The 25,274-nt window shown below is 38.9% G+C and overlaps 1 protein-coding gene across 2 annotated transcripts; it reads left to right on the top strand.

The window, feature by feature from the left end:
* Positions 1–527: 527 nt before the first annotated feature.
* LOC136825709 (transmembrane protein 129) lies at positions 528–24,021 on the top strand. 2 transcript variants are annotated; one of them, XM_067082462.1, is made up of 7 exons: positions 528–653; positions 4,387–4,594; positions 5,438–5,699; positions 9,837–10,067; positions 11,495–11,648; positions 15,647–15,792; positions 16,813–24,021. In XM_067082462.1, exons 2-7 carry the CDS (start codon positions 4,390–4,392, stop codon positions 16,922–16,924), a joined length of 1,110 nt encoding a protein of 369 aa, XP_066938563.1. In that variant the 5' UTR covers positions 528–653; positions 4,387–4,389; the 3' UTR covers positions 16,925–24,021. The 2 variants fall into 2 exon arrangements, with proteins under 2 accessions (XP_066938563.1, XP_066938562.1); XM_067082461.1 differs by lacking the exon at positions 528–653 and adding an exon at positions 3,720–3,739.
* Positions 24,022–25,274: the final 1,253 nt, after the last annotated feature.

The raw sequence follows: 25,274 nt of genomic DNA, 5'->3' as shown, positions 1-25,274 counted from the left end.
TTTGGTTTATGAGCCTTGACCAACAAGCAAAAGGCAGGAGACGAAAGAAATATGCATGACCAAAAATTGATAGCATGAACCATAATTATTCACATAATTAAAATTAAAAATAATTCTCTCTCTCTCTCTCTCTCTCTCTCTCTCTCTCTCTCTCTCTCTCTCTCTCTCTCTCTCTCTAGCCATTCCTTACTCCCATGATACTTTTACTGTCTACGTATTTTTTTAAGAAAAAAGAAACATCAAAATACACATTTATTTTGTATACCTCTATGAAAAACAAACGTCACATATGTGATGTAAATAAACTGCAGTATTACCAAACACGGGTAATGCACGATTTTGATATTCGTAAACCAGAAAAATAATAATAAATGTTTTCGTGTCAGTCAAGAGATCATGGTAGAACTAAATTATACCAAGATCATTTTGATAAATTAGATAGAAAGGTTCTGTAAATGGCTTGCTTATCATGATAATTTTGATGTATAATAATGAATGATTTTTGTCAAAATAATCTTGGCAACGTTGTATACCAACTCTTCTTTTCACTTTAACATAATAGAGGTGGTAGTTTCTGTCGGTGTCGTGGCCCGTGTCAAGTGATTAGACATGGTGATTTTTTGTTAGTATTCGGAGGCTGATTCTGAGCGAAGGTAAATTTACTTACAAGTCATGGTAATTTGATGTGTGACTCAAATTGTTTGGCAAAATTTAAAGCTGGACTAGACCGAAGTGGTTAGCGTATCATCCTACAAGCCTATCACGAACAGTGACGTGGCTGTGGGGTTTAAAAGACCCATCCTCTTTTTAACGTTTAACCGAACCTAGTCGTGGATGTGAGCTTGGCTTACGACGACGGCAAGGGATTGGATTTAAATGTTCGTTGACCAGGGATAGCCAAACACCAATCAGTTGCAAATCTAAAGAAAGCTCACCGTCTTACCAGTGGCGTAGCTGGCTTGCCGTCATTTGGTGGGCGTGGGGACCTACTGTAGGTAGCGCCAGGATAGTTTTTTTGTGGGGGGTTGCCAAAGAAAATTACACAACTAATTTACCAATTCTGTAATTAGAAAAAAAAAACTAGGGAAAAAGTTTAGTAGGCAGTCGTCGCTGCGGGGCTACTATATAGTTCTACCAAATATACTATTGTTGAGTATATGTCCATGTGAATGAAGGAAAATATAATAGTGTTAGTAATTAGCAAACCAGAATTTTAAGTTATAGAGCTCAATTTTCAATTAATTAAGTTTCAATTCTTACTATATGCTAATGTATCAAATACTGTCATGTACATTTCCTCACGACCTTATACTGAACACTAGCCTAATTTCTATTATCAAGTTTTAATTTTCAACTGTAGTATAATATCCTTGTCATGCAAATATATCAAAATAGTGCATATCATCAATAACACAAAAGACTTATGACCCTCCAAGACCTCTTCAAAATTTCAACCTAGGTAGATCTAAGTAGTAACTCCGCAGTGGCGGTTTCCTTCTAACTTGCCTTTTTCTACAGTTTTTGGTTGCTAATTATGGATTTACCTTCAATTTTTGTCGCACGAATGTAATTAACCTGTAATTAACCCCTGAAGTCCATCTAACAAGGGGTTTCCATACGCGATCTTCACAAGCCAGAGCACGGGTATATACGTCTGTTTGGAACGGTTCATATCCCGTCCAGCAAATGCAATAACTAACGTATGGGTACCCCCCCCTAGGCCAGTACTAAACACGGCAAAGGGACATTCCATTTGGCCGGCAACAAACAAATGCACCGCCAGTATCAGAAGCCCTAAAAGTGTAGAAAAAAACAGTTTTGAAGGTAAAAACAGGCACGGAGCTAATACTTAGAATTACCTCAACGTGTCCCATTCCCTCTTCTTCGTCTCCTCTCCCTGGAAATTAACTCTAAGCCTAAGCAGCAGTAGCAAATTGCATTGCGCATATTCAGAACTGTAGCCTAACTATAGTTTCACTCACTTCATACATAGGCCTAAGTTGATAACATTAAGTTGGATAAAAATGTCATGAACAAACATGTCATTTGTGTTTAAAAACCTAAAACTATAATTCTGCTTTTGACCACCAAAGGGTTAAAGTTTAGCTACAAAGGAAATTTCAATGGGGGGGGGCGCCAAGCATCTGACAGGGGGAGCCTGGGCCTCCCATAGCGATGCCACTGAGTCTTACTAGCTGCCTTACTCCTGGACTAGCGAGACTAGGCCTATTTGTGATTTTAAGTACCATGGGCTAGAGTTAAGTCACGGAAGTTTGTAATGATTTAGCCAGTTGCTTAGGCTAATTGTTGCTCTAATGGTAATTAACTGTGACAAGAGCTCCACGCAGGATAAAGATTCAGTGAAGGCCAATGGGCCTACTGTAGGACCCCTGGCCACAGTGCCCCTGGACTGGTTAGGTAGGACACCATGTAGCTAGTAAATACGTTTTATGAGCCAAATCTCTCCCAAAATACATAGGTGATATATTTTTTATTTTCTTGTGTTTCTGCATTTTCAGCTGTTATTTTTATTGTTGGTGCAAACAAACCACTTCTTTGTTTACATTCACATTGCCTCTTAACATATATCAGGTAATTATTGGGGTTTCCAATGGTAAATAGGTTTTTTTGGTTGGGTAAAAATAAAGTTGATTGCAATAGTAACAAGGGTAATAAGTGCATAAATTTCAAAAACAGAAAATACACAGTTGTTCCGATACAATATGCAAACCCTCGGTTCTTTACAATAGGAATTTACTTCAGCACAGCTGGAACATGGCCGTTCAACTTTAAACGAGGCGATGAAATACGTAGTTAACTACCAACTATGGGAGGTAGTCCAGCCCACCCAGTCGGTATACACTCACTTTACTTTTGGCCACTGGCAAGGAAGGATGTGTGCTTCTTCTCCTCTCTGCCTGCCATTTGACTTTGTTTACATTTTTTTTGTTTTGTTGATACTGCTGATATAGGATTATAACGTGTTATATGCAAATACAATTCCTTGTTTTTCTCTAGAATTTACACTTTCAATATATATTCTAATATAGTGATTCATACTGATATTTGCAAACCCTACAACTTTTTTAGCTGATGATGTGTCAAACTGGTTTTAACATTGCTAAGGCAATGGGCTTAAACGATTTTTTCACCTCGCTTACGTGCTTAGGTCTTGACGTACATTCTCTCAGTGAGAATTTTATTCTCTCGGGGAGAGTTTTATTTCTTCACATTACGAAGGAAAGTTTATTTTGCTGAAAATTTCTTTGACATTTGTAATGTTTAGTATTTTCAGATCGTAGGGCTCGGTCCTGAGAGCAAGGGTTCTCTCGCTGGCAATACGCTCTTTTTCTGACGCAACGGGCATTGCACGGGTTTTCGACTCACACACAGAGAGAGAGAGAGAGAGAGAGAGAGAGAGAGAGAGAGAGAGAGAGAGAGAGAGAGAGAGAGAGGTACTGGGACAGCGATGGTTTTGCAGTGGAAGTTGAAGGGGGAATTGCTTCGTCATCATCTTCGCTTCGTATGAGTTACGTTTCCTCACTCATGCAAAAAGGTCCGGTACCTGACATTTGATCTTGCAGTTCCTATACTCCGATCAATATGTCAGAGGCAATGTACTCCTCCTCACTTTTTCAACCAGGAGGAGTAGCCCAGGCGTGCAGAACTCCAGTCAGCTCAAGAGACTCACTCAGATTCTTCCCTCCAACCAGTGTCTACCCAATATAAAGGACCGATGGTTTGTATATCTTGTCGGAACAAATCTCAGTTTTGAAAAGTGAGTTGTATTTTTCCTAAATATACAAACTCGGGGTCCTTTACAGTACTGTACATTTTTATGCCCGCCTCATGCCACCCCTCAATCTGAACTTTGGCTGAAATGCAAACTGGGATGTTTACATCCGGGGAGGCTGGTATTCCCACCTACCTCACAGTAGTTACTGCCTAACCACCTTGTTCAAGAGTTTAACGGCCATGTCCTAATGTAAAGGACCTCAGGTTTGTGTAGTTAAAAAAATACAATTTACTTTTAAAAATTGATTTTTATGATAAAATGAAATTTTATATATACTTACCAAGTGATTATAAATCAAGCCCTCCCTCCTCCCCTGATGTGGAAAGAAGGGCAAAAACAATTGAATCTCGCTGTTGAAGTCATTTCTCTCTTACCCCGAAAGTGGGTGGGGGACTAGTCACCTACACCGACACTAGCGCTTCCGCAAATTTCAAAATTTTCAAGCTGCCGGCAAGTGAAACTATAAGCAGTGTAATTATTTGTTAAGTATACATAAAACTTTATTTTGTTATAAAAATGTCATTTTTCTTGTGCTTAACTTTTGTGAATTTCATTAATGGTTAACTTTTCTCTTATAATTTTAATTTCAGATAATGTTAATGGAATTTTGGTGCTACTCACTGCTCTACTGGTTGCTCGCACTATTGGTCATTTTCCCACCTGATGAAGTGGTTTCTGCTGGGCTGACGGTGGAGGCACTTTCAGGTTCATGGCTTGGGAGCCAGACATTCAGTTTCATCCATTATCACATACGAAGAACTGCTGCTACTCTTATTATTCACACCTTACTAATACCAGGTTTGTTACTGCTTTATTTATTTATGTTTTTTTTTTTTTTTCTCTCTGTAGGTTTGCATTTATAATTCATGTTACTACATACTTCTATCGTTATGCATTTTTTAATATACAAAACTAGATCAAACAAAAATTTCATTTTCACACTGTTGATATCCATCTCAAAGCTTTCACTATCAATATGATGAGCATTTTGAATGTGGGCAGTGAATAACAGAGTGCATTATTATCACATATTGATAAATGTTCATTGTATTTCAGTTTATCCTTTATGTAAATAGCTCTTATTGTAATAACATTTTGTTTAAATGTTTAGATTTACATGTAATATAAAATCACCAGCTGAACTGAAAATGTCTTAGAAATACTGTAGCCAGTGTACTGGATACTTTGTAGATATTTTCAAAATTTCAGGAGAAACAGGCATTAGGGCTTTGCTTACACTGCAATATTTTATTGTACTGTATTGTGGTAACTGAGCTGTCAAATTATAACCACTCATTTAACAATTACATATGTGAAAGATGGAGGGTATGTTGTAACCTAAGTTATATATGTCTAAGAGAGAGAAAATGATTGAATCTAAGGAAGAAAAAACTTAACAGTATGAAATTTTCACATTCAATTTTCTGCCAGCTTTATTCTTTGTATATTGTGAATGCTGTCAGTTTTTATCACTTAGAGATTTGTGTTTTTTCAGCAATTGATAGGTTGCATTGAGCCTAAAATTTGAAATCTCTGTGCCAAATTTTATTAACCATCTAAAAAATTATGGCAGTACAGATATAAACCTCTAATTTTGATATTGTAAACCTGTTAACATAATATTCTTTTATTTTCTCATAGGTTACTTTATAATGGTAATCAAAACACATCCATGGCTGTTCATATATTTGGAAAATGAAGTGCATCCACATGCAACCATTATTATTTTCCTGATGTCCTTCCTGCCAGTCCTTGCGGCAGTATTACTTGTGCTCTACTGGCGTCAACATGAGTGGCGTTATCACCCGCTGTCTTGTTCGCTGAAACTCTACGCCCCTGATTACTCCTCCTCTCCTAGTGCTTGGGTTACTGTGGCTTCAAATGTAAATAATGAATTTAGAAGGTTGGTATTGTTAATGTCAGTTATTTTTACCCTCATTATCTTGTGTTCTCGTGTGTATTTAGCCTGTATTCCAAATATTTGTTTTGGTTCCATTTTTCTCTTTCATATAATGAAGCTTTGTATTTTGTAGAAGCTTACTTGAGTTTTATTCATTCCATATGTATGTTTCTCTATTATAAATATTTGAAGTAATAAAACAAATCATAATAGGAGTATCACTGTAAAATTCAAGTAATTAATTACTAAATATGCTAGTTTAGATGTCTTCATTGAGTGATAAGAGATCCTGTCATGATTTATAATGTGAAGTCTTTTAAATGTCATACCTCTCTAAGCTACATATATTATGAGGAAAATATTGTACCTTGTAAGTTGTTTACAATGCAAACACATTTTTATATATATTCTCCCAAGCATGCAGTCTCTCTTGTTTGACTGTGGTCCCACTTGACTTTATATATGTCACATCTTTTTCAGTATTTTTATACTTTTTTATATCTTTTACTTGTCATTTGTGCTGGGCAGTTTCTGGTTTTTAAACCAACCAGTCAGAAATGTTCAAACCTTAAATACAAATATGACAGTATACATGGAGGCAGTGTTGCATACATTGAATGCATGTCCCTGTAAAAGCACTGGATGCTCTCTTGTGAGGTGAATTGGAAAAGAAAATTGACATCCATAGTCAGTAAATACAATTATGGATAAGAGCTTAACATATGTGTGTGGTTGGCTGAAGAAGCATGAGAATGTATCAGCCTTGGCAGTGTCATAGTTAGGGTTCAGTGATTTAGAGAAGGCTGTTGTAATCTGCTAGACTCCTTGTCATCTTATATGTGTCCAATAATCTTAATGGCTTTGCCACCTGATTCATCTTTCTTATTTGGTTGGTATTACTCTTCTCTTTCATGGTCTAACTCCAATCTTTGCTACTTCCTTGGTGAAGATGAACTTCTAGAGAGGTCATTACATCAGCAGGATTCTTGTGTATCATCCATTCTACATGGGACCTAACCCTGGTGCTGGGTAGTCTCACCTTTGAAAAGAGTTTTTCTCCTGGCCTTGGCTTCCTCGAAGAGAGCTAGTGAGCTCCATGGTCTAGATTATGACGTTAACCACACCAGGGGTTAGGGGTCTGTGGCTTTTGAATTTGTCCCGAAATTCGTGGCTAAGACTCAAAATCCCTCAGTTCACAATGACAGATATGCCTCGTTTTCCATTCCTTCCCTTAGGGATTTTGTTAACAGCTATCCTTGGGAGTTACTGCTTTGCCTCGTCAGAGCATTGCTTAGCTATCTGAAAAGGACTCGTCACCTAAGGCCTAGGTGCGATAGACTTTTTGTTAGCACAGGCCGAGCCAAGAAGGAAGTTTTCCAAGAATGCTGTTTCGCTTTTGGCTGCGTGAGGTAATTGGGCGAGCCTATGCCTCATCGTCAAGTTCTCTCTCCAATACTGTGCATGCTAAGGTCGATGACATCAGAGGAATAAGTTCCTCTCTGGCATTTAAGAAGAACTTCTCTGCTCATAGGATTTTGAATGCTTGTTCTTGGCTTTGTCAGACCACTTTCAGTTTCTTTTACCTGAAGGACATTGCCCACAGGTCCTTGGACACTTTTTCCTTGGGTCTGGTGGTGGCTGCTCAACAAGTTGTGTAGCTCATCTAGTGCCCCTGGCAGGACCATTTGTATCTTGCCTAAGATGATAGTGTGGAAGAGAGAATGAGTGAGATAACTGGTCTCTTTTCTTTCCCTTTTTCCTTTCTTCTCTACCTACGGGAGGTTTTGAAGAATAAGACACATCATACGCTGGAACTGGCTTGATGCAGGTGAGTGTTGCATCAAGCTGTTCAGCGTATGATGCTCTCCTATCCCAAGTCCTCCTGCTTTGCCATCTACTCCTGTTCCAGGTTCCCATGATTCCACTCTTAGTGCCATTGCCAGCCTCGAATCAAGGTTCAATCAAAAGTTTAGTGTATTATCTAATACAGTTATGGAAATGGGATCAGCTATTATATCTCCAATGGAGAAAAATATGAATATTGACAGTGCAATGAGAAGTGAGAGTGCTGTGAATGTTGAGGAGGTGGCTGTCCGTCCCACCAGTGTTCCTAGACGAAAGTCACTATCCTGGGGAGAAAACATACCAGAGGTCCAAGGGAGGCTGGTTGGGTTTGCCCACAGGCAGTCACCCCCTCTGTTGAGCCTGTCCTTCTAAACCCTGGCCTAGACCCTCCATCATCAAGAACCTGATGGATATCTTAGGTCCTGAGGAAAAAGAAAGACTCCTCTGTCCAGTGAGGTGTCTCAGGTACTACCTTCATATAGGACGGAAAAGATTCGAGGACCTTCGAGCAACCTCTGGTGCTCTGTAAGAAACCCAGCTCTCCCTCTCTCCAAAAATGCCATATCCTTTTTTCAGAGAGAGTTAATATTAGAAGCCCATTCTCAGATCCAGGAAGAAGCCTTTCCATTACTTAAGATTACGGCGCACGAAATTAGGGCAGTCGCAACTTCCCTCACTTTTAGACATAACTTGTCTCTGTCTACGATCTTACAGTCGACGTTCTGGAGATGCAAGTCCATATTTGCCTCACACCACCTCAAGGACATAGAGACCATGTTTGAAAATTGTAACACTTTAGGATCTTATCCATGGCTGGCATGGTGCTGGGAGAGGAAGCATAGGGAAGCTCTCTGTTCCTTTGCTATCCACTTGGCTTGACTTAAGGTTTCGAGTTGATGGGAACCCTGGGGGTACATTGTACCTGGAGTACCCACCAGTTTCTTTTTTATTTGTAATGGTTGGGTTATGGTTCTAAATCTGTGGTGTAGGTGATAGTGTGGTTATTTTGCATTCTGGTCTTTGCCCAGGGCAAGGGCATCTTATAAAACTTTGTCAACATACAGTGTACTTCCTCCGCTGCAAAGTTCCCATTAATGTAGGGGCGACACTTGGCTACACTGCCATGTCCACTACAAGTTGAGAGAAGCGCCGACCAGAGGCAGTACCTCCCTGCAGCAGCTCTCTCAACAGATAAGGAAACAACAAACATTTATTCAGTGTTAGCAACCTTTCTATTTCAAATTCATTACATTCTTAATGCTTTGGAGAAGAATATGTCCATGCTCTTTCCCTCCTCCTAACAATGTGGAATCAGCTATGTAATTACTTGGTAAGTTACTTATATAAAAATGACATTTTTATGATAAAATAAAGTTTTATATATACTTACCAAGAAACAAATTGAGCTCTCTGCTAAGTTGTTTCCTTGAGTCCCGGATAGTGGGCGGGACCTTGTCACCTACGCACTAACGGTGGTAGCGCCGCCACGTGAATTTTGAATTTTTAAGCTGCTGTAGGTTAGGGAACCAATAGCTATGTAATTACTTGGTAAGTATATGTAAAACTTTATTTTATCATGAAAATGTCATTTTTATACTCCTCTGTCTAAGCCTGACAATGACCACCTTCCTGTAAATAAGAGGCTGCAGGATTTGTAAGGAGGAACATGTCTGGTTTGCTAATACAGACTACCTTACCAGCTTATGATCAGCTTAGTGTTATGAATTTTGTCTAACTAATGTCAAAACATCTTGGTCGCTAACAGTGGAATTTCAAGAATTTCAAAATAATTTGGTGCCTGCATTTGGGATTCATTTCACACTTGAATTGGCTTCCCCTCGCAAGTTATGGAAGTCTGTTACATAAACTTGAGTCAATTTTCTGGGATATGCCGTCTTATTTTACATTTCTTTCATCATCTGCTGTACTTTATTTCTCTTTGTTCCACATCGTCCTTCATTCCAGGGTTTCATAAGTTTCCAGCATACTTAGTAGATCTTGGAAATTCCACCTTAAAGAAGAAGAAGATGTCAAAGAAATAGCAAATGCATGTAGACCAGGACTTTGGGATTGGTAATGAGTACATGTAATGCTAAAGCTTTAAGAGATATCGCTTCATATTTTGGTCCAGAGCAACCAGGACTTATTACTGTGAGTTGAGTACTAAAGGGTAAAATTAAAATTTTATCCCAGCTGATTACTGATCACAAGCAATATATATTTCATTTTATATGTGCATTGGCCTATGTGATTCCATTTATATTCTCCAGTGTTCTCTGTTTTTCTCTTTCACAGGATTGATAAATTCAGCACAAAAGCCAACAGTGTTTGCCGTGTAGTTGCCACAGATAGTTGGCTGGTAAAAATTACTGCATACAGAGTACATATACTCCATCAGAGAGATGCAATTTTGTCACTAGAAAGCAGCATAGACAACACATTACCGTACAATTCCTCTCTCGATATGCAACAGTTATGCATAAAAGTGGTATCTATTAAAGATGGAATACCAGCATTTCCTATTAAGTGAGTTTTTATGGTTTTTTATACGTATAAAGCCAAGTTTTATGTGAAACTTTGTTGTTGTTGAAGTGTTGTAACATATCTCTTAAAGTAAAGTAGAGTACTGTATGTTGTCCTTTGGTTTTAAACATTAATTTAAAATTGGAGAGTGTTGTAGAATAATTATGTTGAACAAGAATGGTTATAGTAAATTTCAACCCTTACTTCTTGTAAAGAGAAATTGTGAAATTGGACTTAGTAGTTAAGGTGATTGTAACAGTAATTATTTTGCTAGAGTTAAGTACAGTTGTAATTTTTCTGAAATATGCCATTCAGGAAAGACAACCAATCATTGTAGATTTCAGTTTTTTAAGCTCATCAGTGATCACCTGATTAGGTCATTAGATTGTATTAGACATATGCAAAAGATTTATGAAAGTTTAACTGTCTGTTAGGAATATTGAGAGATCTATAATTACAAATGAGATAATTAGAGATGCATATTTGTTGAGCGTGTGTCTCACTTGAAGGATGCACCTTATCTTGTTTAAGCTCTTTTGATGTTACTTGTCTGTCAAGACATTTTCACTTGACTGTTATACTACTTTGGTTATTGGCAATGCCTGACCCCTTTGTTGTGTATGGTTTTTGTGGATGTTGATGTATACAGTATTCCATTAGGTTAGGCTTTGGTCATACAAGTGAAGTCAAAACTGCCTTATGTGTTTCATACTATCATATTTAGCTTGCAGATGTGCTGTAGCACTAATGTAGGTTTTGGTGGTGATTTTCTTTTCACATATCTCACATTTTTTCTTGTAGCTACAGTTTTCAAAAACATCCTCTTGAATGGATATATTAGGAGGTATGCATTAAGCTCATTCTTATCATGCATATCTTTATACACTAACTTATTATATTGCAGACTGAATATGCAGTCAGTTATATTGGAGACTGAATATGCAGTCAGTAGGATCCTTAAGTAGGAACTTGATCCTTTAATAGGAACCTCCAAAACCTTGTACAGTATATGGTTGTATTTGTTTTTTAATACACCTGAAGTTTGATTTTACTACAAAGAGCTTCCCTTTTCAAACCATTAAATTTGCATAATGCTTGCCTTACCTTACCTTTAGGAAGTGAGAGATGAAACAAGGTGAGAAGTCATCCTCATACAACCATAAAGTACTGACCAGTATTTCATTTTTAATTTGTTTTGACATACAGAAGACAGTGAGGACTAGTAAAACAGGTGATTTTAACCCTACAAAACATTAAGGACTTATTTAAAAGATTTAAGTTTTTAGTGAGCAGTTTGGTGTTTTCTTGAATGCATTTTCACTTTTAATACCTGCTTTCAAGTACTGTATTCGTACCCGTTATATGGTATTACAATTACTTCCTACTTCATGACTTGATCCCCAACTACAGTATTTTATGTATGTTCTAAGGCTTACATCCCTGGAGTACAAAGAGTTGGAACGAAAAATTGTAAATCCCGTAGTTAATGCACGGCAGGTTGTGGTACAGCACAGCCTCTCGGATCGTTTCCTCATAGCCTTTACTGAAACTGTTAATGTGAACCCACCAGTATCTGTAGCTGGGGTAAGTTTTGTACATTTTCATTTTAAGTGGTTTTTAACTACGGTAGTGTATTTGTAATAAAATAATGTTATAAATATGTGAAATATGTTTGTAATAACTGTTAGAATTATAAGAAGTTTGTTTTATTCCATTTATTGGGTCTAGTGAATACACATCAATATGCTATATAGATTAGAAAAAATAGGATTTATTTTATAGCTTAGCAGCTGTTTGTCCTCACAGGAATTAATAGTACTTTTATGGTTCCCCAAGGGCTCCATAAGACAGACCAGCCAGTGTCAAAGAATTTTTTCATAGTTGGCCTTGGCCAGAATAGTGCCTTTGACTTGACACAGTGATAGAGTACACAGGGTTTTCCCTATTACCCTTCTCACACAGATGTGGCACCAGTGTGTAGGTCAGCCAAGATCCCCATTACTCTTGGGTATGTTTCTTTTACTCTTGGGTAAGTTTCAGCACTCACAAGCCCATAAGTGTGCTCCAGGATAATTTCACATTCATAATGCTGTATTGATGAAATGTTGCAGTTATCTGCTGAGGAAAGCTGTCTTAGGCCCCTGTAAAAAGTTTAAGCTCCTTATAATTTTTCTGTGGTTAGGCACAATTGTTAAATTCTGATAGCTGGTGCATCCTTCAAGGTGGGGATTTTGGATAAGGCTTTTTCATGCACCCGTGCTTGCTGTCAACTTTGACGGTTTTGACACCTCATGAATTGAGAACTTTTGTTACTGAAAATCATTAGCCAACAGTTTTTTTTTATTGTGTTGATAAATTTTTTTTACAGAGCTAAAATAGCAATATGTATTTTAGCCTAACTTCTGGATTATGAAATGATGACCATGACTTGCAGTCTCGGCTCGACCTAGGTTCAAGCCAGTCCTCCTCAACTCCTAAGGAGTCCCTGGCTGGAAGAAGATCGCAGAACACATAGCCCTCTTCTTCCCTTCTGGGAAAGTGCGCATAACTGTATCTCTTTCCACCCTCTTTTCCATAAGGAAGGAGGGTGGGAGGAAGAGAGAAAGAAGTATCGACCGGGCAGTTCTCCTGCTGCAGATGCCTAGATGAAATGATACTTATCAAGCCTCTGGACTTGGCAAGACCTGAGATTGGATTCCTTCAGGAGAAGTATCTATTTCCTTTGGGTCTCGGCAATTCTTTTCATCAAACTTCCATCCCGCTTCCTCTCCCGTGCTCCCGATTCGGGAAATGCCAGCCCGGCTAGAGCTAATCGTCTTGGTAGCCTGTCATCTTGCAGAAGCTTCCCCATGGTGGAAAATGAAGGTCTGCTTCCAGTCCTCCATCCTTCTTTCCTCTTTGAAGTATGAGGAAAGGGTTAGGCTAATGCTTGATTGGAGGAACCTTCAAATATGCTTGCATATTCTCCTTACATCATGTGTCTACTTCCATATTCACCGATTGAGGAATAGGTGCACACCTGTAAGACTTTGTCTTGAAGGTGTGTGACCGAGACGATTAGTACTTCTCATCAACATCCAGAACTCAAGGCAGCCTTTTGGCCTTCTGAGAATTCAGGATGAGTTTTGCGACACTCGGTGGTTTCGTCGAACAAAACCACAGTAGTGGTATACGTCAACAAGCAAGAGGGAATCTTTTTTTTTTTTTTTCCTCCTGTTTCATCTGTCAGCATTTGCAGGTACTCAAGTGTTCTATAGCACACTCGATAGCTCAATTAGCCAGATACATTCCTAGTGGGGATGTATTGGTAGGCGAGCTCGGCCTCGGGTTTGAGTGATCAGGACAGGATGTGCTCTTCGCTCTTTTCCTCACGAAGATTCACGAAGAGACTGCTCGACTGAGAGATCCCTACCGTCTTTCTGTTGCCTCCTGGCACAACAAAGTCAGTAGTTTTCATGCTCCTTCGTGCTCCTTCGTACCAGACACGGGCCACTACGGTGAGGCATACTGTCTTTGTGGGGAAAAATCAGTATCTATGTTTTTCCTTCCGTATTTATCAGCTTTGCTAGGGGTTCACAAGCACTGCCCACCCCGAGTTATAGACAAATGCTGGAAGACTTTGCCTTTCGCCTGACCTGATAGCTCTGTTTCCAAGGCATCGAGAAGAGTCCTTCTTGACCCAACCTCCTGTAGCAGCTACATAAGAAGCACTTCTGCAGGCAGTACATCCTTGTGTTCAGGACTGGGAGACCTTCCAACTTCCCTTGCAAGCATAGGCTTTCTCGCTGAGCGGCAACAGATATAGCTGGATATCTCTTGAAGTCCTTTGCAACACTGTCAGAGTCACTCTTCAAGTCTGGACTTCCTCATCTTCTCCGCCGAGGGTTGCCTCTGTCCCTTTCATTTGTGAAGAACATAGGCCTTGGTGACCTAGTCTTCTATCTGAAGTAGCCTTTTTCTCCAAAGTCGAGATTTAGCTATGGATGAGAAGCTTGTTCGGTCTTGCTGTCCTAGGGAACTGTTCCCTGGGTGGCATGTGACTCTTGTTTAGGGTTCCTGTCCCATGCTCTGCTTGCACCCTTACGAGAGTCGTCGGACAGAGATGTGCCCTCTTAGAACCATCTCTCATCTCGCTCCGGCCTTGGCGTAGAAGATGGAAGAACAGGCGAAGGGGATCAATACCTTGAATCCATCGGCATCAATCATCAGGTTTTCGAGTCCTTCTTGTTCCCCTCCTCCTTGGACTTTGTATCGATGATCCAGATCAATCATTACCTTGTTCTATTAGGGAGTTGTGGTACCTTCCGAAAGGCTTGACATTCCTAACCTGGATGTCGTCGACAATTTCGCTAGTACTTTCTTTCCCAAGGAAGAAGTGTCTAAGGACACATCTTTCTCCTGGCTTCGTGAAGCGATCGAAGGAGGTACTCCACAGCTGGTGATGACGATACTGGTACTTTCCACCTGAGAGCTCACGAAGTCAATGGCTTGGTCCATCCCTTGCATTCCAGAAGTTTCTGTTGGTCTGGAAGCAAGATGTGGTCTCATAGACCACGCTCTTGTCTTCTACCTGTGGTCTTGCCCATAGGACCTCGGAACCTTTTTTCCTTGGTCCTGTGGTGACTGCTCATCAAGTTGTGTTTTCTTACCCAGCTCCTTCAAGAGGACTAGTAGCATCTCGCCTAAGGGTTGGTTCTGGAAGTGAGAAGGATACCAAGATTGACTGGCCTCTCCTCCTTCCCCGTCCTCCTACTTTGGGAGGAAGGAGAGACTGGCAATAAGGGAACCCTATCTCGGGTTTTCCTTACTGCCTCTGACTCTTAGATTCTTCCCAGCCTATTTTGTATGAGTTACGTGTCCTCACATATGTGAAAAGGTCCAGTATCTGACATTTGATCTTGCAGTTCCTACACTCCGGTCAGTATGTCAGAGGCAAGAGACTCACTCAGATTCCTCCCTCCAACCAGTGAGTCTTCCTAATGTAAAGGACTGATGGTTTGTATATCTTGTCGGAACAAATCACAATTTTTAAAAGTAAATTGTATTTTCCTAACTATACAAACCCGAGGTCCTTTACATTACTTCTTTATGTCCGGCTCATGCCACCCCTCAATCTGAACCTGGGCCGAAAGGCAAACTGGAATGTTTACATCCGGGCAGGCGGGTATCCCCCGCCTGCCTGTCGCTAGTCACTGCCTAACCACCTTGCTCAAGTTTAATGGCTCTGTCCAGCTTTGCCGTAAGTAATTCCTGATATAAAGGACCTCAGGTTTGTATAGTTAGGAAAAATACAATGTACTTTTAAAAATTGTGATTTTTTAACTTAATATTCTGTAATCTGAGTAATATAATTATTTTAATTTATTTTTTTGAAAGAACAAAATGCTTTTAGGCTAGCACTAATTGGTATCATCAGAGAAAGGTGGATAGTGCCTCAAATTGAAAACAAGTGTTTGTTTCTATGTAAGGATAGGGTTTATTATCATCACACTTTAGAAGTTCCTGTTGGACTGGAAAGCTATTAACGCATGACAAAACTTTGTGTCTTTTCTTTTAGTGAATACTTTTAACTTTTATTCTAGGATTTAGATATGTGTATTGGCTGTATGGAAGTTGCAGCTAATGTTAAGCTTCAGCGTCGATGTAATACTGCATCAGTTGATGGAGGTGGAAATTGTGTTACTTGTTACTGCAGACCTATGTGGTGTATCTCATGCCTTAGTAAATGGTAAGTACTTTTCCATCTGTAAGGTTATTTTATAAATCTAATGTTTTTGTTTCCTTGTAAATGTATTTTACCAATGCATGTCTTTTCCAGCACTTATTGGATTTTTGCTGCTATGAAAAACTAATGTTTTTACTTAATTCATGTAAATTTTCATAGTACAATACTTTATATGCCCATCTGTACAGCCTTCCCTGTTAAAGCTTGAGGTATACTGTACATGTACTTAGGTTCCAACTTATGTGATCTGTGTGGGTCAGTTGATAGCACCCTTGACTTTAGTTTTTCTCATTTGAGTCACGGGTTTGATTGTGTTGGGGGGTAGAAATTTATTTCTATTACACACATGGCTGTTGATCATTTCGATTGTTAGAAATACCATAAGGGAAATTATGGAAGTCACATATGTGGCTTAGGTGATGATAAAAGAGATGGCTGAGACATAATCCTTTGCACACTTCCTAGGAGAATAGTGCATGATAGTGTCATCTGGACTCCCATGGGCACCAGATGAGTTGAAAGACTCAGCCCTATCTGGATGAGAACCAAGTGAAGGGAGGCTGGAGATTATTGGAGATAAACTGGAAAGACACGAGTGGTGGAATTTCACAAAGTCCCTTTGCATCATGCAGCAGTAAAGTGGGAGGCAATGATGATGATGATGAATATGAGTAATGCCTTAGTTGGCTATTTTTTTCTTTCCAAGTTGAACTATACTCGATCAGTTGGTGACTTTACCCCTGTTTCTGGTGAATAAGCTCTGCTTCGTATCCTGTGTTCTTGTACCATTCTCTTTTTGTTTTTATATTCATGTTTCAGGTTTGACAATGTTAAGTAAATTAATTTAACACATGGGTTAAAAATGAAGGTGAAGACAGACTTAACTTTAAAGAGAAAATTTCACCAAAAAATTGTAAGACTAAGTAGCGAAGTATTTGCAATTTACTGAAAATACATTAACTGAGAGTATTTACTTTAGTAGTGCTTCTATAGACTAAGGGCTTTGCTCTTGTTTTCTTTCAGGTTTGCTGCTCGCCAAGATCAAGATCATCCAGAAACATGGCTATCTTCTAAAGCTCCTTGTCCTACTTGTCGTTCGACATTTTGTATGTTGGATGTATGTTTGATCGCATGACATGTATATGTAGTGATGTGCCATTTCATTATACTGCACTTGATTTCAGGTAGTTTTGAAATCACAGACTGACTGAATCACACACAACTCTGTCCATCAGTTTGGAATTTTACTTATCATTACTACACCCTGTGAAGGTCAGTCCTGTACAGACTATTTTATACCATGTACTGCTTACTTTTAATTCTTCTTGATTGTAAGAGGTACTAAAAAATTTGTAGAATATTATGAGAACAATATTGATTAATTTATTCTTGTTATTATAGATTTACTTAAGCTTGGAAAAGTTTTGGTTTTATTTTTGTAAATTGCTTAGGTATTTAAAGTTAACAACCCATTTAACACCCAGATGACACAAGCTGGTACCCATTTCACATACAGCACAGCACTTCAGTACAATCTACATTTTATTTCTTCTTATTAGTGAATAATTAAGGCAAGTGTGAAGCACATTCTTTCAACTGGCAATGATTTTAGAAAATGAGGGTAACCTGGACAGGGGTGGTAGTTATTTGCTGTCCCAAGTTTTTTGACTGGATTTTGTCTTTCAGTTTATTAAAGAAGCTGGTTGCAAGCCAGATGCGCTATATTGAATTGTCAATTTTGTGTAGACTTGTGTATTTTTAGAATGAATGGTTTTGAATTTATATTTGTATTAGGGGGTTTTTCTATTATCATTTCAATGTTCAACTGTTTACTCATTACACTACAATATACTTTCCATATGGCTGACACATTACATTGTGTTTCATTTTGCTGGCACATTGTTAACAAAATTTATTTTGATTTTCCATATAACTTGCAAAATGCTTCAACAAAGGAAAAATTTTTAAGTAGTCTTAAAATGTTTACAGTAAACCCCCCATATTCACGTTCTCTATGGAACTTATACAGTACAGTATACACATTATTCGGAGAAAATTTGCCCATTTGCGGTATTTTGCACTGAGGAATATTCACTAATTACAGTATTTTCATATAATTTTCATGACTAAATGCACTGTTTGTGATAAGACTATCAAAATACTCTGGTACCCAGGTAGCGCTCTAGTTACGATAATTCGCCTTGAGATAATTCGATTTTGCGATGGGGTAAGCAATTAATACCAATACAACAATATTTATAAAATATTTTAAAATTTTGCGCGGGTGCAGGCGGCAGCATACAATCAGGCAGCAAGAGAGACCAAATTACAATAGACTAACTTTTCCTCCATGTGTTTATCCCATCTTCTGATTAAAAAAAGTAAAAGAGAATGATAAAAGTATTGTTAGTAACGTTATACTCTTGCATAAATGCATACAGCCATAAACAACCGAACGAGAAACTGTTGTTTTGCTTATAACCGAATCTGATAGCAACAGCCGTTTTGTTTGTATTTCAACCATTGTACGGTAGTAAACAATTACTGTAGTTACGTTACAAATGATGTAAAGTAGAATAGGACTGATATATTTTTACATTATACCCTTATTTGCTATGGATAAAAGATCGGCAAGGAAATATACTGCTAAATTTAGCTGCAAGTTGTAGCTGAAGCTGAGAAAACAATGTTCAGGCTGCTAATGACTGTAAATTATCGTGCATTGGCAATATGGATGAAACTCAACTGTAATCAAAATTGGAGATTAAGTATTTTAATCAAAAGTACTGGGCATGAAAGAACACATTACTGCTGTTTTTACGCAAATAAACAATAAATACATAAAGCTTGTATTATGATGAAATCAAGTGAAAATAGCTAACAGAATCTTGTTTTTTTTTTTACACAAAACAAACATCCCCCAAACGGCCAACGTCATCTATTAACAAAAACAAATAGCTAAAGTAATTTCACAACGAGATGTATTTTTAAGTTATACAAAGTGCATTTAAGCCGAAATATAACGAAAAATAACCTTGCCCTGTAGAAATAAAGTATCTAGAGATTCATTTACACTAACTAGAAGCAAGAAAAGCGCTCTGAACTGAGTTAAACACGGTGAAATAAACTTAACGCATAATCGATTTTCAAACCAAAACATTGATCGCTATGATCGCAATTTATAATACAGAATTGAAGTAAAGCATAACATTTTAAAAGATCCATGGAGAAGATGCATACTGTATTCATTATGTAGTTTGTATAAAACAATATTAATATGTGAATATAGAGTACTGTACAGTATAATATAGGCTAGGCTACCGTATATGTACACGATATACCATAGTGTAGGCTAAGTTAATTCTTGTTTGTTATTCAATTTCTCTTTGTATTGAATTATCATAAGTCACTCTGCATGAACCTCCAGAATTAGCTGATATTAATAATTACTGTACCATGTATGTATAGAGTATACTTTATAGTGTAGGCTAGGCTATGTTCGAGATACATTTTTTCCAGCAAATGGTGGGCTTTTTGGAACCTAACCCTATCATAAGTAGGATAATACCTGTATAAGAATTTTTAGAGTTTTTTTTGCGATTTAACTATCAAAATAGGCAGTTCTAAGTGTTTTTAAAAGGGTTTTTAGTATTCGCGGATTTCAGCTATTTGCAGGGGCTGTGGTACGCATCCCCCGCAAATATGGGTGGTTTACTGTAAACAAATGTTTTCTAAATGAATTATACAAATTTATTTGCTGCAGACTTTTTAACCCACTGGTCGATAAATATAAAAATATTAATAAATTGTAAACCTGATACAGTAATGAGATGTATCTCAAAATATAGGTACAGTACATGGTGAATGGTTTGGCCCTCTTCAAATTCCAGATTACCTTCATTTAAATTTACAGTCTTTAGAAATCTTTTGTTGCAGTGACCAGTAATAAATTGAACTCTTTCCCTTGTAGGTTTGCTGTTTTTGTTAGTAATATGTACTTAAAATTTTTTTTTTTTTCAAGTATCATTCTGCCCCGCTTTAATCTATAGCATATAGCATTTCTTTCTTTTGCCAAACAAGTAAAATCTACTGGACATTTTTTATATGTGACTTACCAAGTAGTTACATAGCCTATAGTTTCCTTGCACAGCAGCTTAAATAAAAAAATTTGTGGGTAACGCCTCAGAGTATAGTGCAGGTGACTTGTCCCGCCCACTAACGGGAATACATGTACCAGGAACTACTAGCAGACAACCTCATTCTGTTTCTGCTAGCGCTTGAGCCAACACCGAGTGTTGATGTCAGCTTTGTTCTTAAATGTATTATCGCTGATTTCGAGTAACCTTCAAGCCTACGTAGACTTTCAGGATCAGTATTTTATTGTTTAAGATCTGATTCAAATTTATCATATTTCGCTACAGTATCGAATTCACAATCAAATTGGGTAACTACTGGTAGCATAGTTTACCGCACTACCACCTTTACCGGTTAACGTAATAAAACGTTAACATTGCGTTTGTTGCCAAACCAATTTTTATGGTAGTGAAATGCTTAGCTGCAAGTCTCAGTTGATGTTTGTTAGGATTTGAGACATGTCTATATGATAATACTTTGTGTACTTTAACTGTTGTTGGTAAAGGTTAACTTTCCTTTTCCAAATAGTGTAATAAAGTAAATATTATGTTCACCACCAGGCCGCATAGTAAATATGTTTACCACCAGGCTGACATTTTTTGGTAGTGTATACATAATTATTGAGATGTGTCTGTATAATGGTACTGGGTACTTCTAACTTTGGTTAGTAAAGGTTAACTTTCTTTTTCCGATTAGCGTAATAGCTGTAGCCTAAGCATTGCGTTCTCTACTGAACCGATTTTCGGCAATGAAATACATATCTGCAAGCCTCAAATAATGTTTGTTAGTAGTAGAGATATGTCTGTATGATAGTTCTCTGGGTACCTCAAGCATTTTCGATAAAGAAATAATTGAATATCTTCTTATTACACTTTCCTTTGCAGAGAACTGAAAAAATGTATGGGCAGAATGTAGTAATGAGAGATTTTGTGCTTATTTTTATGGCACTGGGCTTTGGAGTATTGACAGCTGAGAATCAGCTCCAATCGCACAGTAGCACCCACCAGCTTCTGAGTCTTGACTCCTGAGCTGCTACCTCACCTGGGGCCCGGCTACCCTGGCACCAGCTACATCCTGGGAGCACCCAGTGCCCGACGCTAGCCCCCCATCGTCTGGTGCCAACTCTCTCCAGCTACTAGCCCTCTTATTTTGTATCCGCTTGCTCCCATGCCTGGTTCCCTCGCTTCCTTCCCATGCCATTGCCAGTCTTTTGTCTGAGTTAACAGAAGTTAACCTTGTAATAGTAGTGTTGCGCAGTGGAGGAGGTGGCTACTCGTCCCCCGATGCTCTTAGGCAAAGGTCCCTGTCCTGCTCCCCCATACTGGGGAGAAGACATACCGGAGGTCCAAGGTATTGACAGAGCCACTGGAAAGATGGTCTTACTGAATGTGTGGTGTAGGAGGTGGCTATCCGGCCCCTTGGATCTCCTAAACCCAGTCCCTGTCCCACTTCCCTGCACTGGGGAAAAGACATACTGAAGTCCATGGGAGTCTGAAGGGTTTGCCCCCAGGTAGTTGCCTCCTTGGTCGAGCCTGTTGTCCGCAGCTGTCAACAGACAGGCCTTGGAAAGGCGTCCATAAGGATGTGCTTTCTTTGTACAAGCACTGAAGGCATGTTTTCTAGTGATTCTTGGCAACTGAAGAGACTCTTTCAAGCTGCTGACTGTCTGACTTTTCAGTGGGATCTGAGCAGCCAGTGTCTAGGCATCCAGTGTCTGAGTTTCCACATGTGCCAGCATGTCCACCCGCAGTTTGGCACCAGCTGTCAGGCATCTGGCACCACCTCTTAAGCACCAGGCTATACAACCCGCTCACAAGTGTTTTGTCTCTCTTCAGTCTGTTTTCCACCTTTGCCTGATAGCTCAAGACAAGCTGACACTACTTCCTTTTTGCATCAGTTAGTGTCTCAGAGTCCCGTCTTTTGTGGACAGGAACTGTTGTAACCAGAAGTTTTGAGCTTGTTGTAGGAAGCTCCCTTCACTGGCATTTTCTTCGTCCTCCTAGGAGTTTCTCAGGGAGTTGAAAGTTTGTTTTTCTTTGTTGAGAGAGCAAGTCTTGTGCCTTTTGTCTTTCTTCCCTCTGGTGCTTTGACGGAACTTAGGCCTGCTTGTTGAAGATCATATCAAGATTTCGAAGTAAGGTCTTTCTTGTCTGACAACAGGAGCATTGGCTAGAAGATGAAGGACTCTCTAGCATTTTTTTTTTGAGAGGCATAGCGTCGGAGTCTCTTAGTTCTGTCCGGTTTCGACAAGGACAGTCAAGATGGCTTTTAGTGTTTTCCACTATCTTCTTTGGGTCTCTAGAAGAGAGAATTTTAGTACATAGTCGTACCCAGCCTACCTTATAGCCTCCGTCACAGAGTCAGCTTTTGGGACGTCAGTCTCAGACTTCATAAGAGGGTTTTGCTTTTCTTCGTTTGGACCAGTGCTGCCTATCAGCTCCCATTCCCGAATGCATGGAATAAACTTCTGAGCTCCAGGCACCATCTTCCTGGTGCTGATTCCTTTTCTCCCGACTTCTGTTCTAGAGTGCCTGGCACTATCTAGAGACTGTGTCAGTATGCAGGATTTTGTCATACCTGGTTTTGAATAGGCCTTTGTTTTCCTCTGACCAGGCTTTTGTATCTCTTTAACGGGTTTTTTCAAGCCTTATAATGTGCCAGATGTTAGTTCCACCACCTACATTTTTGCATATGTCTACGGTCTGTATGAGGTATCGTCAAGTTCACACAAAGTTTTCAAGTCCAGTAAGAAGTCGTTTCTGCACGGATGTTCTCGCATCTGCACGACTGTCAAGGATCAACAGGGTAGGCTACTAGTTCGCTCAATTGTCCAGAAGCCTGCACAATGATTTGCAAGTCTGCTCCGGTGAGTCTACATGGCCAGCTATTCCCTTTTTTTCTCTTCGATTAAGATAAGGTTCTAGACGGAGACGAATCAGACGACCTAGTGGTCTGCCCCCACCCCCCTCTCTCTCTCATTTGTCATCTGTTTCTGGACATTTACACCAGTTTTTTTCCTGATTATGTCCCTGTTTCCCTGGATGATTGATTGTTATCTCCCTTCAAAGAAAGATTGAAGGTTTTGAGGTCATACTAGGTCAGGGATTCACAGCCAGACTCCATCGTCTTTTTCCTTAGTCCTGGTCTTCAAAGGGACCTGCAGTAGTGGCTGTTCAAATTTAAGCTTTCAGAAGAATTCCCTCATCCTAAGCCTAGTCATAACTGCTTCTCTCTTCTTGTTCTACAGAGCCTTCACACATATGCTAGAGAACCAAAAGCCATTCGCTTAAGGCTTCAGTTCTTCTCGTCTCCCGCTCACTCCTAGACTGTGATTTCCCTTTAAACTATACCACAGTTCTTATGTATTTTCCTTGAGCACTCGCCACCAAACAACAATAAGGTTTTACTGTAAACAATAAATAGAGTGTTTTTCTGACAACTGGAATTCCTGGTGGATGAGCAGAGCCGTCGGAAACTCACTCTTACTGCCGAGTGGACCTTGAATCCCCTGATCTGTTGGGTTCTTATGGCCATCAAATTAGGAACATATTTTGTATATTGTACAATGATTTGTCTGTGCCTTGATACTTGAGTAGCCTGGAAAGGATGTGTATAATTTTTAAGTTGCATTTCTCTTTTTCTGATATTTGTAATTATACAGACTAGTCTTGTCTCGTTACCATAAGTATTTTAATACTTTATTAAATTTGTAAAGCTCTGTAAATTAGCTCTCTTGAAATAGTTATTTTTGCTATTGAACATTACATTACATACAGTAAGTTAAGTGTTTAATTGAATAGGGCTTGACAGATTTTGTCGTAAATATGTAAATATTTTGTGTGTACATGTACTTTAATCTGCAGGTAGCAGTTTAATAAAAGCAGTGATAAGCAAATGGGGCAGTTACCATTATTATATAAATGCTACTTATTCCAGTTGTAGATGGTCATATTTCATCACATACATGAAATGGGGTAAAGGAAAAACGAACAAATATTAATATTACCCATCATAATTTCAGTTATACTAGTCCCTGATAAGGTATGAATATGAGATTTTAAGCTCATTGATATGTCCATAATGAAATTCTTTGTAACATAGGTTATTTTATTAACCTCTCTAGTGATGTGCGAGCATCTTTTTTTTTTCAGCTTTGTTGTCATCCTGAATTTGGTTGATGGTAATTAGTCAAACAAGCGATAGCTACTTTCTCCTTATGTTTTGGGGTCTTTGTAGTGTTTCTACATGCAAAAGGTAGATTTTTCTTCAGTTAAATCTGATTCATTATTGACTGGACTTATCTAGAAAACTAAGCTAGAGTTCAGGTGATTTTATGGTTAATTTACATTTATTTAGAAGGTCCCTTGGCCTTGCTAATGCTTCTGTACCTATTGTCACAGTCCTGCCAATGCTTCTGCATTTACTGTCATAGCCCTACGACTACAGAGAACCCAGTACTGTGATATATGCTGCTGTAACTACAGTACTACCGAGGAAGTCCTTTTTTGTTTGCTGATGTTGCAGTAGCTACTACTACAGGAACACCCATAGTTGCTGATGAAGCTGTGGTTACTTGGCTACTAACAAGGAACTGCCACTGTAGCACCACAGAAGGCCTAATATTGCCACAGGAGCTGTCACTACCACCAAGAAGCTGGAGCTGTGCCTAGCATATAGGAGTTATAGCTGCTGCAGGTAGTATATGGGACATGGAATACTGTTGCGGCTACTACCCAGATACTGGAGCTCTTGTTGCAGCTCCCACCAAGGAGTTACAGTTGCTGGGTAGCACAGAAAAGCTGAAGTTGGAACTTCCATTGCCAGTGTGCCTACCACTGAAGACGTGAGAGCTGGCTCTTCTGCTACATATATTGTACAAGAAATGGTGCTCAAGTTGAATGGCACTGTGACTACCACCAAGGCACTGAAAATACCACTGATTGGCACTGAGGATCTGGAATTACTGCTGTCACCAACCCAAAGGAGTTGGGACTTCCACTACAGATGCCATTCATCAGCTGGAGCTGCTGCTATCACTGATGACCTGTGGTAGTAGTAGTATTAAAGTAGTTTAACCAGACCACTGAGCTGACTTTCAGCTCTCATAGGGCTGGCACGAAGGATTAGAATAAAATACCAGGTCTAGGCCTGAGGGCAAGCACTGGCACCCAATAGATCATTCAGTACGATGATGAACGAATTATGTAACACATACAAACAATAAATACATTTACTCATGCTTCCACACTAAAAGGGTATATTAATATTCATAAGTTATGTTAAAAAAAATTTTTTTTTAATTTAAATTCGACAAATGCTATAAGGGTTTTCATGCTTTAATAACTTTTTAT

The sequence above is a fragment of the Macrobrachium rosenbergii genome, chromosome 39, assembly GCF_040412425.1.
Source record: "Macrobrachium rosenbergii isolate ZJJX-2024 chromosome 39, ASM4041242v1, whole genome shotgun sequence".
Classification (NCBI taxonomy): Eukaryota; Metazoa; Arthropoda; class Malacostraca; order Decapoda; family Palaemonidae; genus Macrobrachium; species Macrobrachium rosenbergii.
This window is presented reverse-complemented; position numbering and strand designations above follow the sequence as displayed.

What these genes read in the sequence shown, in the direction of transcription:
- LOC136825709 (XM_067082461.1), top strand. An exon ending in GTAAATAATGAATTTAGAAG is followed by an intron (nt 5,700 to 9,836) that starts GTTGGTATTGTT and finishes TCTCTTTCACAG; the next exon opens with GATTGATAAATTCAGCACAA. An exon ending in ATACCAGCATTTCCTATTAA is followed by an intron (nt 10,068 to 11,494) that starts GTGAGTTTTTAT and finishes GTATGTTCTAAG; the next exon opens with GCTTACATCCCTGGAGTACA.